The sequence below is a fragment of the Pararge aegeria genome, chromosome 23, assembly GCF_905163445.1.
Source record: "Pararge aegeria chromosome 23, ilParAegt1.1, whole genome shotgun sequence".
NCBI lineage: Eukaryota > Metazoa > Arthropoda > Insecta > Lepidoptera > Nymphalidae > Pararge > Pararge aegeria.
In genome coordinates, this window is record NC_053202.1 from 3612178 (window position 1) to 3630469 (window position 18292).

Genomic DNA, 18292 nt, shown 5'->3' on the forward strand with positions numbered 1-18292 from the left:
GCAAAGTGCCAGTCTGTGTCTACCAATCTGAGTCGTAGGTGATAAGACTCAATAACACCGGCATTAAAATGTTTCAGACAGAAACTGAAAGACTGTCGCTTTCGGCAGAAATAAGCATGGCGATAGTATATCCCTGGACGATATTGGTCACGAAAAGCTATATTATTACTAAAACCCTAATCGGTAATCGCGCGCCATCGTTCCGAAACGCTTAATCGGCACGTCTTTGTCGGTAGGTACTCGAAAATTCTGAAATTCTCAAATTGCCTCGTGCTGCGGATCGAACAGTTACCCTCTTATTACTACAGCATTTCCACTGCGCTGGTGAGGTCGTCAAAAACTGAATGAAAAAACCTTTTACAAGTAGGTACGAAGTAGTAAAAACCTACGTCAATATTATGATAGTCGCGCAATCCAAAGTAGGTGCAATATTTACCTATAAAATATTACTAACATAAAATACACTCAGTCTCAAAGTTGGTTTGAATCTTGAAAGATGTGACCAAGATAATACCTAAGTAGTACTTATATATTTAGATGCAGTTAGTTTCTTAGTTATTATCTAATTACTAAATTTACTAAAAACTTATATACCTACTTACCTGAGCAGGTACCTAATTGTGGTTTATTTTTTATTTAATTTTTCTGAAGAAAAAAATTTTGACTTCGGAGTTAAATTGTAATAGGGATTTTGGACAATTCTGTTTTTTGTGGTTGGATTTTTACTGCGGATTTTCAGGTAAGGGTTTTTTCATTTACTATTACTACGTACTATACACCTTTATCTCACAGAATTAAGAACATACAGAACCCTTGTTGAACAGTGCATTGTGTCAAAAAACAGTGAAAATTTTACGGTAAACGCTTAGAACATTACAGGTAAAATAATTACTTTCAACTGCTAAATGGTATGAAGTGACTAACCGCCTGTTCGAGAACTTCTAAAGTGGAGTGGTTTTTGATGCTTCAATATTAGTCATTTACACGGTTTCTGTATGTTCTTAACTCTGTGCTTTAATTATAAGAACGGAAAAATAAACTTGTCTGTTGTATAGGAGCTCACTTCTGTTTTAGCGGCGATATGTCAACTGTGAAAATTTCAACAGACAAGGTTCGTGACAGTCTGTACAGCCTGGGTACAGACTGGCGGATGGCGTGTTTCTTTTTTACCTTTCTTGGGCGACCTTAAAAATAAAATAAATTAGAGGGAGATAGTAGATTTTTTTACAACTGGCACAAATAATAAACGGGGGTTAGCACGGGAACAGGGAGGTCCCGTGCTTTAGTAGGTGGGATCTTTAATTATATACCTTGTCAGAGGATATAATCCGGGAAAAAAAATTTTGTCTCCTTACTAGCCCATGCTAGCCGTACTGCACGGCTAGCATGGGCAGGAGACAATTATATCCCCGGGGAATAAAATGTATCTTCTTCCACAGCTTTATCAAAACTCAGAGCACTGGAGCACAAGTCGAAATAATATCCATATAATATATATGTAAATAATAAACGGAGGAAAACTTCTCCTATTCCATGTTCCCGGGCTTTAGGAGGTGGACAATTTAATTATATCCCCTTATTAGGGGATTATATCCCCTTATAAGGGGATATAATTCTCCTTATTCTCCGATTATATCCCCTTCTTAGGATGTAATTTTTGTCTTCTGCCTGTGCTAACCCTACTGGTGCCTGTAGATACACTGGTCGCTTCCAAATAAAGTTAAACTTAGCTCAATTTGTTACAATATATTTATAACAATATAGTATTTGTAAGACAACATATTAGTCTTTATAAACAAAAAGTGGATATAAACAGTCGACTTACAAGAAATGGTCATAAATTAGTGACATCTGCATATCGTCTGCGAAAGGTGCAGAAGTCATTTGTGGGATTGAGTATACGCTTTTATAATATGATTCCTAGGGTAATTTTGGACCTACCAATGCATAAGTTTAAAGAATGTGTTAAAACACATTTATTACAGCGAGGCTATTATACAATTGATGAGATTCTTAATGACAAGGTTGCTTGGAAGCATCCGCCTCCGCTTTCATCTCTCACAAGATAGAAAAATGAATGTTAAAATGTAAAATGTAAATTTTTGATGTTGGAAAAGAGCAACTGCTGAGTTTCTTGCCGGCTTCTTCTCGGTAGAATCTGCCTTCCGAACCGGTGGTAGAGTCACTACACACGGACAGACTTGATGTTTCAAAAGTGCTTGTATTAGGCCTACTTGAAATAAATGAATTTTGAATTTTTTAATTTTTTGAATTTTTAAATCATCTACAGAATAAAATTATCTACCAGGAGACCAGAAAGAAGTAGGTACTAACTGTTCTTCATTGTTTCACATTTACAGATAAACTAAAATGATGAAGAATTCAGTCTACATCTTCGTTCTTATATTGCTGATAGTGAAGACAAAACAACAGGAGAGGCGTCTCGGAAAATTCCAGGAAGTTTTCGCCTGGCAACAGCTGACTTACAACATTGATGGAATCCATTGTAAGTATTATATTAATTACTGGTTTTATATTATATACCTGCTAGGCACTATTTTTGATATTTTCAAACACATCCCTACTTCCCTACTTCCCTACTAATATTATAAATGTCAATGTATGTTTGTTTGTTACGCTTTCACGCAGAAACTACTTAACCGATTCTTATGAAACTTTGTACACATATTCTTGGGAGTGTTAGAAGTAATATAGGATACTTTTTATCCCGACATTAAGCTCGGTTCCTTTGGGAGAGGGAATGAAAGTGTATAACTCCGACAAATTATTTCCCGATTCCGATTCAAATAATTATTTTTGTACTACAGAGGTTGTAATATGTGTTTAATTTTGCCCAATCTTTGTGTAGATTTGATGAATGTGGTTGGAGATAAAGGACAGAACTCCTCAGCGGACAGCTGCAAACCCCTCATTTAAGGCTTAGCGATACTGAATATCTACTTTAAATTTTTTTAGAACTACAACTAAATTAAATGCCACAACAAAAAACAAAATCAAACGCTGAAGAAGTCGCGTACAACAGCTAGTTCTGCAAAAATAAATCAGAAATTCTATTTAGATAAAGTCCGAGCATCCGTCAGTAGGAATAATATAAAAGACTAGCGTACCCAGCCCGCTTCGCCGGGCTAGATTTTGCTTTATTTTATTTAAACAATAAACTTACATCATTGAACTTTTAATTTAAGTCTCATAATATATCAAATCATTTATTTCTATCCGTGTTCATTCTCTTCTATTCTCTTCTCGAGCGGGTGAAGATCATTATCAACACCCATGTACACCCAACAATAGAATATCATCATAGTAAATAAAATCTGTATTTGACAGTTTGACAGTTCAAAAATAGGAGTGCTCCGATCATCACCAAACTTTACAGGATTACTCGCCAGGTCAATCCGGAGATTCCCTGAAAGTTTCATTGAAATCGGTCCAGCCGTTTCGGAGCCTATACGGAACATACCCACACACTTTCTCTTTTATATATATATAGATAGATATACATACTCTTTAAAATGTATGCATGTAAACCTAGGAAAATTTGCTGTTTATAATATAATCTTTTTTGGTGGAACATTTTAGCCGTGGCTCGTTGCCACCTTACCGACAAACACGTGCCGCCAAGCGATTTAGCGTTCCGGTACGATGTCGTGTAGAAACTGATTGGGTGGGTTATGGGTTTAATAAAACTACCATAAACCTAACAGGTCAGCCCTTTACCAGGATAGACTGCGTCTTCACTTACTGGCAGGTGAGATTGCAGTCAAGAGCTGACTTGTAGTGGAATGAAAAAAAAATAATGAATAAACTTACCAGGAGACCAGAAATAGGTAGGTAGTGATGGACCAACTATAGCAAAAACCGTAATGGTTCTTAGAAAAAAAATCAAACAAACATACCTTCTAGTTAGAACAAACATGGCTTCTATGATTTTTGGCAAGGTCGATAGTTTTGTTAGCAAATAATTGGCACTTAAAATCGCGACATGGCCGGATGCGGTTTTAGTATGCAACGGTTTTTTTGCAATTTTTTATGTATCCTTAGAGTTCTTGTGAAATTATTGAATTAGTAATTTCATCATCATCCCTCTTAGGATATACGGTTATAGAGTATAGACCCACCACGCTGCTCCAATGCGGTTTGGTAGGTTTTACCGACTAGTATGAAAACAATTTGCCGGCTGACTCCGGGCTGGTACTGAAAATTATTTAATAGAAAATACCTAATATATAACTCGAAAATACCTAATATCAATTATATAACCTTTTTTCCCAGCGTGGTGATTATGGGCTTTAGTCCAGCAGTGTCTGTGGTAGGCTAATGATAATACGAGGTATGTAAAAATTGCAGGGTAGGCAATGCTTTTGTGCACGTATGGAGTGCATGCCGCAATCAGAGTAATACAAATAACCAGGTATATGCGTTGTTGGCAACTAATGAGTTGTAAATTATGAAGGATGAACATGTCACGATCTGTTAGATCCAAGAATCAAACTACTTCACGTCTATTTATAGCTAAGGCGTCCAAACAAAAATCTATATAACAAAGCAACGGAGCTGAGTAGCTGACCCTATGACCACATTAACGTGAAATTATTATGTTTACATCTTATAAAACAAAGTACCCCGAGTCTGTCTGTCTGGGTGCGAAATACTGAAAAACTACCGCACGAATTTTTATACTGTTTCCACAGTCCATTAATAAACAGAGTGACTCATGCGGAAGGTTTTTAGTATATATTTACTTATGGTTTATAAATATAATAGTTAAATAATTAAATAAATATACTACGACAATAAGCACATCGCCATCTAGCCCCAAATTAAGCGTAGTTTGTGTTGTGTGTGGGTACTAAGATGACTGATGAATATTTTTTATGAATAATATACACAAATACTTATAATATACAGATAAACACCCAGCCACTGAAAAACGTTCATGTTCATCACACAAACATTTTCCAAATGTGCAAAAATAATGTACTAAGTATTACATATGTTTATTTGTTGTTTAAAGTAAACATCTAATCAAATCCTGTCGGTTCTAGAAATTTTTATATGCATTTTAAATTTATAATTCCTCTAAGTGTAGGTGAAAACACTAGTAATTTTTTTTTAATTAAAAATTTAATCGTTTAAGTTCTGTTAACGTCATTATTTGCAATCGTATTTCAGTGCTCCAAGATCGCTTCTCGGAAGATATAGAAGATGCACGCTCGAAGAGACAAGCTGATCGACTTATTTTTATTGACGACGTACCCAGTGACAACCAAACATGGAACGAAGGTACATTCATCACCAAGAAACTTGAGATAGGTATAGAATTCCTTTTTGAGGATGGGTATACTATAATATGATACCGACGTTATTACTAGATTTACCTTCACTTAAGTTTACACAATCTATTAAACTACATTTTATAAATCTTGGTTACTAGACAATTGATGAATTCCTTAATAACATATAAATCTGAAGAGTTTGTTTGTTTGTTTACTTGAACGCGATGATCTCAGGAAATACTGGTCCGATTCGAAAAATTATTTCATTGTTGGATAGCTCATTTATCGAGAAAGGCTATAAGCTATATATTATCACTCTAAGGTCAATCGAAGCATAGCACACATGAAGAATAGTTTAGAAATAGAATGTTTTTTCCATTTCGTCGCAAGGGATCGATTGTCTCTCACAAGATAGAAAAAGTCTGAACATCAAAACTGTAAAATGATGTTGAAAAAGAGCAATCTGCTGAGCATCTTGTCGGCTCTTCTTGGTACAATCTGTATTCCGAACCGGTGGTAGAATCACTACGAACAGATTGATTTGACGCTTCAAAAGTGCTTATAAACCGAGCCTACTTTAAATAAATTAATTTTTGTGGAATGAAAAAAATGTCCGATAGATTACCAGTGAGTGAGATAACATAATGATCATAATGATTCTAAATTTCTTTGTTCTAGGATCAAACAATAATCAATTTTGGCAAACAACCCAAAGTCCTCCTGCAAATCCAAATGGTAAGTCTTATCTTTGCGATGTCGCGTAGAAACTGATTAGGGGTATGACTTTAATATAAGTGCTATATAGGTTAGCCCGTTACCATCTTAGACTGCATGACCAGTGGCGTGCATAGAAAGTATGCACAGGGTATGCAGATGATATAACGTGAAGAAAATCTCCAGTACGAGTTATAAAAAACTTAAGGATATGCATTGTAAGAGTTATAAAAAGCCTACCCATAACCCCAACGAGGTGGACAGACGACATTAAGCGCGTCGCAGGAAGCCGCTGGATCCAAGCAGTTTGCAGACATGCATGCAGACTCATGGAGCTCTGCATGGAGTCTGCATCCTAAGTCACAGGCTAACTAGTATATTAGTAGTAGAGTCTCGGAAAGCACTACCTGCTTATTTCTACCGCAAAACAGTACTGCTTTCGCTTTTTGCCGTGTTGCGTCTTGAAGAGCGTGGTTGCCGGTGTAATTGCCGACGGTTGCCGACGGCCGACTGGCGCAGTGTGCAGCTACCCTGAGTCCAGGGCCGTGTGTTCGATTCCGACAGCTGGATAATGTTTGTGTGATGAACATGAATGTTTTTCAGTGTCTGGGTATTTATCTGTATATTATTCATAATAAAAAATCATGAGTCATCTTAGTACCCATAACACAAGCTACGCTTACTTTGGGGCTAGATGGCGATGTGTGTTTTGTTGCATTATATTTATTTATTGATACAACGTGTAAATGAAAACCGAGGCTTTAGAGGTACATTATTAACTGTCTCTGAAACTTATCTGTAAAACCGAAACGCTAATAGTTTTTGAGTAGACTATTACCATAGATTTACTAAAAGAAAACAGATAATTTAAAATTAAAACTGCATCTTTATCTTCAACTATAATATTTTTTCTTTCTTGCTGTTTTAAAGATACCTATTCTTTTTTCCACCACTTTTTGCTGAACTGCTAAATGCTTTTAAAATTTTCTACTATTGTAAAATAGAACATTGTTATTAAATATATGTATTGTGTTTGACGGCCGATTGGCGCAGTGGGCAGCGACCCTGCTTTCTGAGTCCAAGGCCGTGAGTTCGATTCCCACAACTGGAAAATGTTTGTGTTATGAACATGAATGTCTTTAAGAGTCTCGGTGTTTATATGGATATTTTAAGTATTTATGTATCCTATTCATAAAAATATTCATCAGCCATCTTAGTACTCATAACACAAGCTACGCTTACTTTGGGGCTAGATGGCGATGTGTGTATCGTCGTAGTATATTTATTTATTTATTAAGTAACTTCCATGTAATGACTGTTTTTGCCAAAAAAAATACCTCCCTAACATCAATGCAAAAGTGTAATCAAGTGACTCCTGCCACTTTATTTGGTACGCGTCGCATAGCGTAGGTACTATACACGAGTCGGTCTTTCATCTTCAATAGGGTTGTCGAAAGCAAACAATTACAATGATTTGAATTCGTTTGTACGGAAAAATAAATATTCTTCTTTTGATTTAATATTTTTACAGGATGAGTCCTTATGCAATATACTTATGCACCCAACAACAGTTTTTCGTAATTCCGTTACACGTTGTATATTTATTAAATATAGGCACATGAGCTCAGCGGGCGATGGAGAGAGCTATGTTAGGAGTATCTCTACGTGATCAAATCAGAAATGAGGAGATCCGTAGAAGAACTAGAGTTACCGACATAGCTCAGCGAGTTGCGAAGCTGAAGTGGCAATGGGCGGGGTACATAGCTCGGAGAACCGATGGACGTTGGGGTCTTAAGGTGCTGGAATGGCGACCCCGCACCGGTAAACGCAGCGTAGGTCGGCCCCAAACGAGGTGGACAGATGACATCAGGCGAGTAGCTGGGAGCCGTTGGAGGCAAGCGGCCCAGGACCGTGCATTGTGGAACTCCCTACAAAAGACCTATGTCCAGCAGTGGACGTCAATTGGTTGAGATGATGATGATGATGATGACATGAGCCATTACAACACCTAGGCAGGACGGGTTCCTTTTATGCCCTGAGTTGTTCACTTTATGGGCGAAGGTTTTCTCATCTCATCAGGTAGGCCATCTATTGGTGAGTCAATTATATAAAAAACATATAAAAAATAACTATAAAAAAACGTGATAGCCGTCACAGGACGCCTGGCAGATGTGAAACATCGAAATGGTTTTCTGTAAGTTCTTGCAGATATTGCATAATGAAAAGATAAAGCATAACAAATTTGTTCCACAAATAAAAAATAAAATACAACCAAATGGATAACCACTCCTTTTTGTAAGTCGGTTAATAATGACTGTTTTATTACAAAATTAATATTCACTGTTACTGTTACATACGAAATACGAAAATTCAATCATATAGCGGCGACGCATCGCCACGGCCTGTGGTCGCCACGTCAAAAAATCAGGTTTACCCTCCGCCTATAGATCAAAAATTATCTGTGTTACAGAAGAAGCTGGTAGATTCTTCATCCAATACAACAATGTGCCAATGGGTGTCGAGAGAGTTGGCGACAGACTGTTCATAACGGTACCACGGAGACGATACGGTAAGTCAGAAGATGTTTCTGACAAGGAATATCTCTACAATCTATACTCATTGTACATATTAATAAAACTACGTGCTAGGGTTCGAAGATTTTTTGTGTTTAGTCATTTTAATTTGAAAGGTTTTCGTGTAAATCTATAGACATAAAAGGCAAAGAGGACTGACTGGCTGACTGATCTATCAACGTACAGTTCTAGCCACTTGTCGGATCGGGCTGAAATTTTGCACACATGTAGTTGTTACAATGTAGGAATTCGCTTAGAAAGGATGTTTGGAAATTCCAACCCTAGGAGGGTTAAATGGGGGATAAAAGTTTGTATAAAATCCTTCAATTATCAATTAATTTTTCATGTTAGTTCCATGAAACTTTGACTTTAGGTTTTCGATAAAAATAAGGAAATACGTGTTTCTCATATTTGAAAAATTCCAGCTCCTAAGGCATCAAATAGGTGATGAAAATTTATATGAAAGTTTCTGATTTGTTTAAGTAATTTACGTTCATATTTTTCTATTGGTATCAAGACATAATTTGAAAAATTTGTAGTTAAAATTTACCAAATTAAAAATTGAACTTAACGTGAGCGAAGCCGCGGAAAAAAGCTAGTATATATAAATATACCATTATTCAAGTAGGCACTAGGGCCACTAGGGTGGCACTTTAGATGCATTCAGATGCGTATAATGCGTGATCATCGTACCGTGTAGTTCTCATGTAATGTACATTGGAAGTATGTACACGGTACGATGATGATATAGTATAAACCTTCTCCTTTAAGGTATCCCTGCAACACTCAACTACCTGTCTCTATCGCGGGACGGTAAAACACGCTCGCCTGCCCTACGCCCGTACCCTGACATCGCGCGAGCTAGATCACTGACCTCCGTGTACCGGACAAGGGCTGACAAGTGCGGGAGACTCTGGATGGTCGATACTGGCTTGCTGGAGATACCAGGTGAGCTTCATCCAGATTCCTTTAAAAGTTTACTAGCGAACAGAACAGTGAAATCACTAAAATATTAAGGTAAGTATCACTAAATTAAAAATAATTATCGACGACTCGAAATTGTCGACGACACAGCCTTTGAGTCAGAAACAAGGGTCGCTGCCCACTGCGCTAATCGGCCATCTAAAATTAATTATTATTATAGACAGCTAAAATAATTGTATACCATGGAATTTCACCAAGTAAAGCGAGCTTCAATCTAATACCTCAACTTGTATTCCCGTCAGGTAACCCGCAACAACTACAGGCTCCCGCGATTGTAATATTCGACCTGGCTTCCGACAGGCAGATCTTGAGATACCCCTTCAAGAGTTCAGATTTACCTGCAGCGAATACCCCGACAGGTAAGTAAAAGAAGAAGAAGAAACACTTTATTGCACGTAAACACACAGGAAAAGAAACATTAACAGCGGGTATAAAGCAAATAAAAAATCAAATTTCACCCGCGCGCCTCACATGCCCCGCTGTGGTCTGTAAAGTTCCGAATGCTACTCGTCAGTCACCGCCCACCGCACGCTCGGATTTTTTTGCACAGTATCCATAAAATGATTAGATTAACCCTGAGTGCGTGCTGCTGCTGATAGCAACCCTAAAAATATTCTTCGCAACTAGTCAATAGATACACGGAGTACACAGTAAACAATGTAGACATGCAATGGCGGCCTTATTGCTGTAAACAATCTGATACAGGCAACCTTTGTAGAAAGGATTTACAGCAAGAGAACGGGATAGTGCCAACAGTTTTTTAATATATACATAAATACCAAAACTGTATATTGTCTACAAATACATAGATAATTTAAATAAATAATCGTTATCCCTACAAATATTATAAATGTGAATGTAAGTTTGTTTGTTACGCTTTCACGCAAAAACTACTTAACCGATCATCATGAAACTTTGTACACATATTCCTGAAGCTATTAGAAGTACTTAATATAGCTGCTTTTATCCCGAAATTAATCTCAGTTCTTTTGGGAGAAGGGGGAAAATTATTGACGATTTACACCATAATGCAGTCAAATGATAACCGATTTAAATAATTATTTTTGTACTATAGATGTTATAATATATGTTTAATTTCGGCCAAACTTTGTGTACATCTGATGAATGTGGTTGGAGATAGAAGACAGAACTCCTTAGCGGACAGCAGCAAAACCCTCATTTAAGGCTTAGCGATACTGAATACTTTAATTTTTTTTAGAACTACAATAAAATTGAATGCCACATCAGTAAACAAAATCAAACGCAGACGAAGTCGCGGGCAAAAGCTAGTAAATAAATAAATATACTACGACAATACACACATCGCCATCTAGCCCCAAAGTAAGCGTAGCTTGTGTTATGGGTACTAAGGTAGCTGTTTGAGTATTTTTATGAATATAATACACATAAATACTTATAATATACAGATAAACACCCAGACAATGAAAAACAATCATGTTCATCACACAAACATTTTCCAGTTGTGGGAATCGAACCCACGGCCTAGGACCCAGAGAGCAGGGTCGCTGCCCACTGCGCCAGTCGGCCGTCGTAATATATAAAGTAGGTGTAATACCCCTTTAAAGTCATCTCATAATCATTAACCCTGCCCACTATAGGCTACATTTCACGGATCTCCTCTCAGAATGAAAAAGGTTTGGCCGTAGTCCAGGCTGGCCAAGTACCGAATGATAGACACACGCCTTAGAGAATATTATAGACAACTCTCAGGCATGCAGGTTTCCTCACGATGTTTTCCTTCCCCGTTGAAGCAAGTAATATTTTAAATACTTAAGAACATCGCACATAAACGGATTACTTTATGTCACTTTATGTCTCAATCAACTGATGAGCCGGGATAGTTCACTGCTCCATTCTTCTTTTTTATTCATTTTTTATTTATTTATTTTATATATTTAGTTTCATATTTAATCTATTTTATTATTTTTAAGTAAATATTATATATATAATTGTAGTTACATATTTATTTATTTGTCTTTAGTTACAAATATTGTTTTTTTTATATATTATATGTATATATTTGAGTAATGAAATATGTATATATGCACCACCTAACTGTTTTCTGTAACTGTTTTTTATTTTCGCCATTGGTTGCCTGGAAGAAATCGCTATGTAGCGATAAGGCCGCCATATTGTATTCGACGTTTTTTATTTTTTTATACTTTTCTTTTTGTTCTATGCCCTTTTTGTGGTGTGCAATAAAAATATATTCATTCATTCATTCATTCATAAACAGAGCAACAATCCACAGTACATGCAAGGAACACGTCAGAGCTTTGGTTCTGTTTCCAATAACTTTGAACGTTTTTGTAACCGGATGCCAGAGGTATCACCGTACCTAAGAGGAAAATAGCAACTATTTCACTATGTATCTCTATCTATAGCCTAACAGTCCTCTGCTCGACTAATGACCTCTCCCAAAGGGAGGGTTTTGCCGTAATCTCCACGCTCGATGGACGGGTTTGTGATCGCAGTAAGTATTGCAGTGTTGGTAGTAGTAGCACAGAGGACGCTTCGGGTCTAGAATACACGGGAAACGTCTGTTTGAGGTTCCTCTCGCGCGTACTTTGGCATGCCAGAATTCACCTGTTCCTCGTTTACTTTCCGGTGATTTAATTGATTCAATTGTAAAAAAATCTCAAATTTTAATGTACAGTGAAACTTGGTTGTCCGGTAATGAGTCTATCAAATTTAAATATGTTTATTATGACCATTTCTTTAATTATATAACACATTTTTTTTGTGAAAAAAAATGTGTTATATAATTAAAAAACTTTATTTTACAAACAAACTTTATTTAACTAGACAATGCGTTATAATAAAACTTTCAAGATATTAAATACCTTTTTTCTATCGTTAGTGTCGTTTATTCTACAAACGTAGAATAAGGCGATAGATAACATTTTTGATAAGATTTTTAAATATTATATAGAAGCAGGCATTACTTTTACTTATAACGACATTCGTGTGTCCGGATCTAGTGATGTTGACATATTTCATGATAAGTTATCTAAATTTAAGAATAAGTTAATGTGTAAATAGAATGTTGTATTCTGCAACGTCCATTTTCAGCATTCAATCTATCCGTAATCTATAGATTTATTGCATGGCAACGTGTTTATTGTCAAAATATAGGTACATAAAATTCACAAAATAACAACTTTGCTAAGCGGCTAATGAATAGATTGTGGATGCATTGAATATTGAAAGTGGACGTAAGTAAGTATGTATACGACATGTTTGTTCTTACTCTTTATTTTTGTTCTATCTCTATCAATAACAAGATCAATTCAAAAAAATCAAAATTCAAAATTCATTTATTTCAAGTAGGCCTAATATAAGCACTTTTGAAACGTCAAGTCTGTCTGTGTGTAGTGACTCTACCACCGGTTCGGAAGGCAGATTCTACCGAGAAGAAGCCGGCAAGAAACTCACCAGTTGCTCTTTTCCAACATTAACAATTTACATTTTACATTTCAAAATTCATTTTTCTATCTTGTGAGAGATGAAAGCGGAGCCGGATGCTTCCAAGCAACCTTCATTAAGAAATTCATCAATTGTATAATAACCTCGCTGTAATAAATGTGTTTTAACACATTCTTTAAACTTATGCATTGGTAGGTCCAAAATTACCTTAGGAATCATATTATAAAAGCGTATACTCAGTCCCACAAATGACTTCTGCACCTTTCGCAGACGATATGCAGATGTCACTAATTTATGACCATTTCTTGTAAGTCGACTGTTTATATCCACTTTTTGTTTATAAAGACTAACATGTTGTCTTACAAATACTATATTGTTGTAAATCAAGCTAATGAATATTTGTATTGGTCTTATGTGTTACACCTTTAATTGACAAATATACAGTACATGTTATGTCAGCAATAGAGTTATACAAATGTCGAATGCCTTGCCTGAAGATGTAGTGACGGCAGTATCAATGAATCAGTTTTAGAATAGACTAGACAAACATCAAAAATACAAAGAGTACAAGAAATGATATAGACGCATCAGCGAAAGCGGCTTAGTCTATTATATAATAATAATAATAATAATTATATTGTTACTATAAGACTATCTATATAAATAGTGTATGTAAGTAGTTGATGTAAATAAATAAATATACATATTATATCACAGCTTGCTCATCTTGTCTGTTTCAGGGCTGGCGTCGATAACAGTTGATATCACGGGCTCTTGTAGCAATGCCTACGCCTATGTGCCGGACCTGACGACGTACGGACTGATCGTGTACTCGCTGGAGGACAATGACAGCTGGAGACTGACTCACAACTACTTTCATTTCAACCCACTCGCTGGCAACTTAAGGATTTCTGGTAAGTCTTAAAGGGTACATCTCCTCCGAAAATGAGAAGGGGTTGAGGCCGTAGTTCACCACGCCCGCCCAGTGCGTATCGGTGGACTCCAGACACCTTTGAGAACATTATGTAGAACTCTCAGGCGGGCATGTTTCCTCACGATGTTTTCCTTCACCATTGAAGCAAGTGATATATTGATTTCTTAAAAGGCACATAACACAACCGGCAGGCTGTTTTCCTTATCCTAAGGTTGTCTGGCAGGGATCGCTACTAAGCGATAAGGCCGCCTTTTGTATACTGCTTCCGTCTGTGTTTTTTTTTATTCTTCTTCTGTATTTTTGGTGTGCAAATAAAGAGTATATATAAATAAATAATTACTGAGAAAAGTGAAAGGTCGGAGCTGGGATTCGAATTCAGTCCACAGAATGTAAAGTCAAGCTCCTTCCCACTGAGCTATCGCCGCTCCTAATCATCGCGCAAAAGGTAGGCATACATCCATCAATTGGCATACGCCTGCCGAACCTGACGATGTATAGGCTGATCGTGTATTCGCTAGATGACAATAGAAGCTGGACCGTGGTTTTGAAACTCCCTAAAATACCTATATCCAGCAGTGGACACCAACCTATTAAGGTGATGATGAAATAAATATAAATACCTTCTTGTATTTTTTTTTTAATTTATTACGAATGATACCAAGTTTCGTTCTAACAGGTGAAAGCTTCCAATGGAGCGATGGAATCTTCAGCATCACGTTGACACAGCCAGGAGACGATGGCTGCAGAACTGCCTACTTCCACCCCTTGGCTAGTGTCCAGGAGTTCTCCGTGTCCACCTGCGTGCTCAAGAACAACTCTATAAGCAGCTTGAGTGATTACTACAGTCTGTATTCCGTAAGTTTCTTGTTGTAAAGATAGGTTTGGTTATACACATCTTACTACAAATTACTCGATGACTTTGATCTCAATGGTAAGAGATGGCTCACCAGCCTGATAGGAACAGGCAGGAGACAAAAATTATATCCCCTGATTTTATCCCACGACAAGGATATACTATGCTGGCCAAGAGCCGAGTGAATTGCACTAGCCTTGGAGAACTTTACGGCCTCTCGGGCCTGAGGGAAACCTGCATGTTTTTTCACGAATGTTTGCCTTTAACTTTTATGAACGTGATATTTTGATTGCCTTAAGCTGTAACACCGCTTAATTTTTATAAGTCCAACGCCTCGTTGGTAGTGGTGAACATTTTTAACTGCAATAAAGAGGTATTGAGTTTTTCTGTGCGTCGGAGAGCACGTTAAGCTAACGGTCTCGGCCTGATCTATTTCCGGTCGTATTGGAGCTGCCGTCCTATCGGACTATGAGATTGAAGGAATAGAAAGTGCACCTGTGTTTGCCCACATACTTGTGTACTATAATATCTTCCGCGTAGTTGGAAAATCAATATAGAATTGAACAACGGGGCCGAAATAGCTCAAGGAAACTGTATTATAGATCGTTTCAATTTCATTTCATTCTAGTATGTTGGCAACCGTGGTGAGAACAGTCAGTCGACCATGCATGGCTATCACCAGAAGAGCAACGTGGTGTTCTTCGCAGAGATCGGTCGAGACGCCGTCTCCTGCTGGAACAGTGGCAGCGTTCTCAACCCCTCCAACATAGCCATCTTGGCGAGGGACAGACTACGGCTAAGCTATCCTTCAGGTTAGCCAAGTAATTTAAGTGCAAAGTGGCTTTTACAGACGCATATTGTTTTGTTACATACAAGGGTCGTAAGACTTCTTTTAAATTCAAATTTCCATAAGACACTTCCAATCACAGGTAAATCTTAGTCCAAAACTTTATTTAACACTTGTAACTTTTTTCACTTAAGTATCACTTCGAAGTTACTTCAATTCGCTCTCAGAGAAGATTCACTCATTCTCGACGGGTGCCCGTCTGACTTACCGCTTTGGAGGCCTAGAAACTTCTTTACTCGTTTCATTTAGAGCGTCGTAGCATTTTTTTAAGAGCCGTCTTTTGAGTGTACTGTTAAACACATTTTCAGTCAGATTTTAACGTATGTTGCAGATCTCCATGTTACCAACAACGAAGTGTGGGTGATGTCGAACACGCTGCCGAGATTCGGATACTCCAGACTCGATACCAACGAGTTCAACTTTTATGTTTACAGGTTGGTAGAAATTTAATGATCACTTTACAGTTAACTTAAGAAGAAGAAGAAACACTTTATTGCACGTATAACATACGGGAAAAGAAACAGTAAGGAGTATACAGTACACAATGTAGACATGCAAAGGCGGCTTTATTGCTGCAAGCAATCTCTTACAGGCAACCTTTGTAGATAGGACTTGCAAGAGAACGGGATAGTGCCAAGAGTGTTGATAGATATACATAAATACCAAAATGTAAAGATACAAATACATATATAATTTAAATAAATATATGTAATATATAAATATAAAATATACATGATATATAAATTGAAAATATACATAATATATATAAATATATAACAAACATAATATATATAAGTAGATTAACTTAGTTTTATTGGTAGAGCTTTTTGTGACAGAGCTCGTCCGGGGAAGTAGTAAGTACTACCGGCATGCAGCGTTGTTATGTTCCGGTCTGGGCGTGGTTGTAGGAGTAATTACAGGCACATGAGGTTTACCACCAGTGGCGTTCACTTCATGTTTGCGCAAAAGCATTGCCTACCCTAATTTTTTGATTAGGATTTTTCCATTTTATGCCATCTTCCTGCTTTATGCATACCCTGGTCAAAGGCTATATGCACGCCACTGCTTAACTCCTACACCTCATATTGATGCACACGCGGCACTTTGCTTGACGTGTCCCTCGCATATCCTGCGAAGTGTTGCTCTGTTTATAGGAGGTCCACTGTGGGCCATCTAATTCATCATCATCACCATCAATCCATTACCGACCTACCATTAAAGATCGCTACGAAGCGATAAGGCTGTATGCCTTCTGTATGCTGCTTCTGTCTGCGCTTTTTTTTAATTTTTCTTCTTTATTTTTTTTGTGTGCAAATAAAGAGTATAAATAACAAAAATAATAATAATTACCGGCCCACTACAGAGCACGGGTCTCCTCCCATAATTAGAAGGGGTTAAGGCTGTAGTCCACCACGCTGGCCCAGTGCGGATTGGTGGACTACACACACTCTCAGGCATGCATGTTCCTCACGATGTTTTCCTTCACCGTTGAAGCTAGAGATATTTTAGTTGCTTAAAACGCGCATAACTTAGAAAAGTTAGAGGTGCGTGCTGTGATTCGAACTCGGCCCCTCAAAAGTGAAGTCGAAGTCATGCCCAATGGGCCATCAGATTGGTTCATCAATTGTATTGCCATAAAAAACTACGAGCAGACAAACTAGACGATTCGAAATGATTATAAAGTATTTTTTTTCAATAAAGTTTTTAGGTACCAAACTATCTTTAAGGATTTCAATAATCATATTATTTTTTTTTCAGGGGAAACGTAAACGAACTAATAGCTGGTACTGTATGCTCCTGAAACTCTGCTCCTATTTGACAGTTTAATCTAGAAATGATCTACCAGTTTTTAAGTTTATTAATATTTTAATGGTTTATGAGATCAAAGTTTCATCAAAATGGCATTTCGAGTTGCATGCGAACATAAACTGAACAACGCCAACAAATTGACATATTTAATAAAAGTTTAGCTAAGTTCCTAAATTATTCAGACAAGTTAACTAATATTCTTTGTAATTTAAATCTGTAACTGACTTAGTATACGTTTTGGCTAGCTGTAAGTATACTAAGGATATTCATAAATAAATAAATAAAAATTTAAAAATCTGAACTAGAACTGGTTTATGTACCCACAGTTTAACTATTAATTTGTTTTATTTTATAACCATAATAATAATCACAATCATAATCATTTATTTGTAAAAAAAACGTGAAATTATAGATGTTAAAAATATTATACGGAACAATGTAGAGGCATGCAAATGCCCATTTAGAGGCATGCAAATCTTAACTTAAAAAAAATTATTAAAAACATTCATAATTAGATTACGTCAATTATAATATAAATTAATTAATTACAATGTCAATTCTATGTCCGATGCTATAAAATGACAATGAATTTAATTTAGGCCTTATGTACCAGCAAAGTACTCATCTACGGAATAATAACATTTTTCAGTAAGATATTGTTTTAATTTGCATTTCAGCTTATATGTACTAAGATTTTTATCAGCCAGCTCCTCCGGTAATTTATTGTAAATCTATCTATTATTTTGTAAATAATTAAACTTATGCTTTCTACTTAAACGATTTTTATTGTCGTCGTATCTAAACAAGTCTTTATAAATGGTTCACAGAATAAAG

The 18292-nt window shown here is 36.7% G+C and overlaps 1 protein-coding gene across 3 annotated transcripts; it reads left to right on the top strand.

Annotated features, from left to right (window-relative positions):
* The first annotated feature begins 287 nt into the window (after positions 1–287).
* LOC120634319 (L-dopachrome tautomerase yellow-f2-like) lies at positions 288–18160 on the top strand. Of its 3 annotated transcripts, none has more exons than XM_039904822.1 (12): positions 288–367; positions 2361–2506; positions 5194–5304; positions 5976–6032; positions 8482–8580; positions 9356–9532; positions 9811–9927; positions 13756–13929; positions 14626–14804; positions 15431–15614; positions 15981–16083; positions 17408–18160. In XM_039904822.1, exons 2-12 carry the CDS (start codon positions 2371–2373, stop codon positions 17448–17450), a joined length of 1380 nt encoding a protein of 459 aa, XP_039760756.1. In that variant the 5' UTR covers positions 288–367; positions 2361–2370; the 3' UTR covers positions 17451–18160. The 3 variants fall into 3 exon arrangements, with proteins under 3 accessions (XP_039760756.1, XP_039760757.1, XP_039760755.1); XM_039904823.1 differs by having other exon boundaries at positions 288–363; XM_039904821.1 differs by lacking the exon at positions 288–367 and adding an exon at positions 495–739.
* The last annotated feature ends 132 nt before the right edge of the window (positions 18161–18292 follow it).

Coding starts and splice junctions, on each gene's coding strand:
- LOC120634319 (XM_039904822.1), top strand. CDS start 2,371: ATGATGAAGAATTCAGTCTACATCTTCGTTCTTATATTGCTGATAGTG. Junction 13,930..14,625: donor TGGCAACTTAAGGATTTCTG/GTAAGTCTTAAA, acceptor TCGTTCTAACAG/GTGAAAGCTTCCAATGGAGC. Junction 15,615..15,980: donor ACGGCTAAGCTATCCTTCAG/GTTAGCCAAGTA, acceptor CGTATGTTGCAG/ATCTCCATGTTACCAACAAC.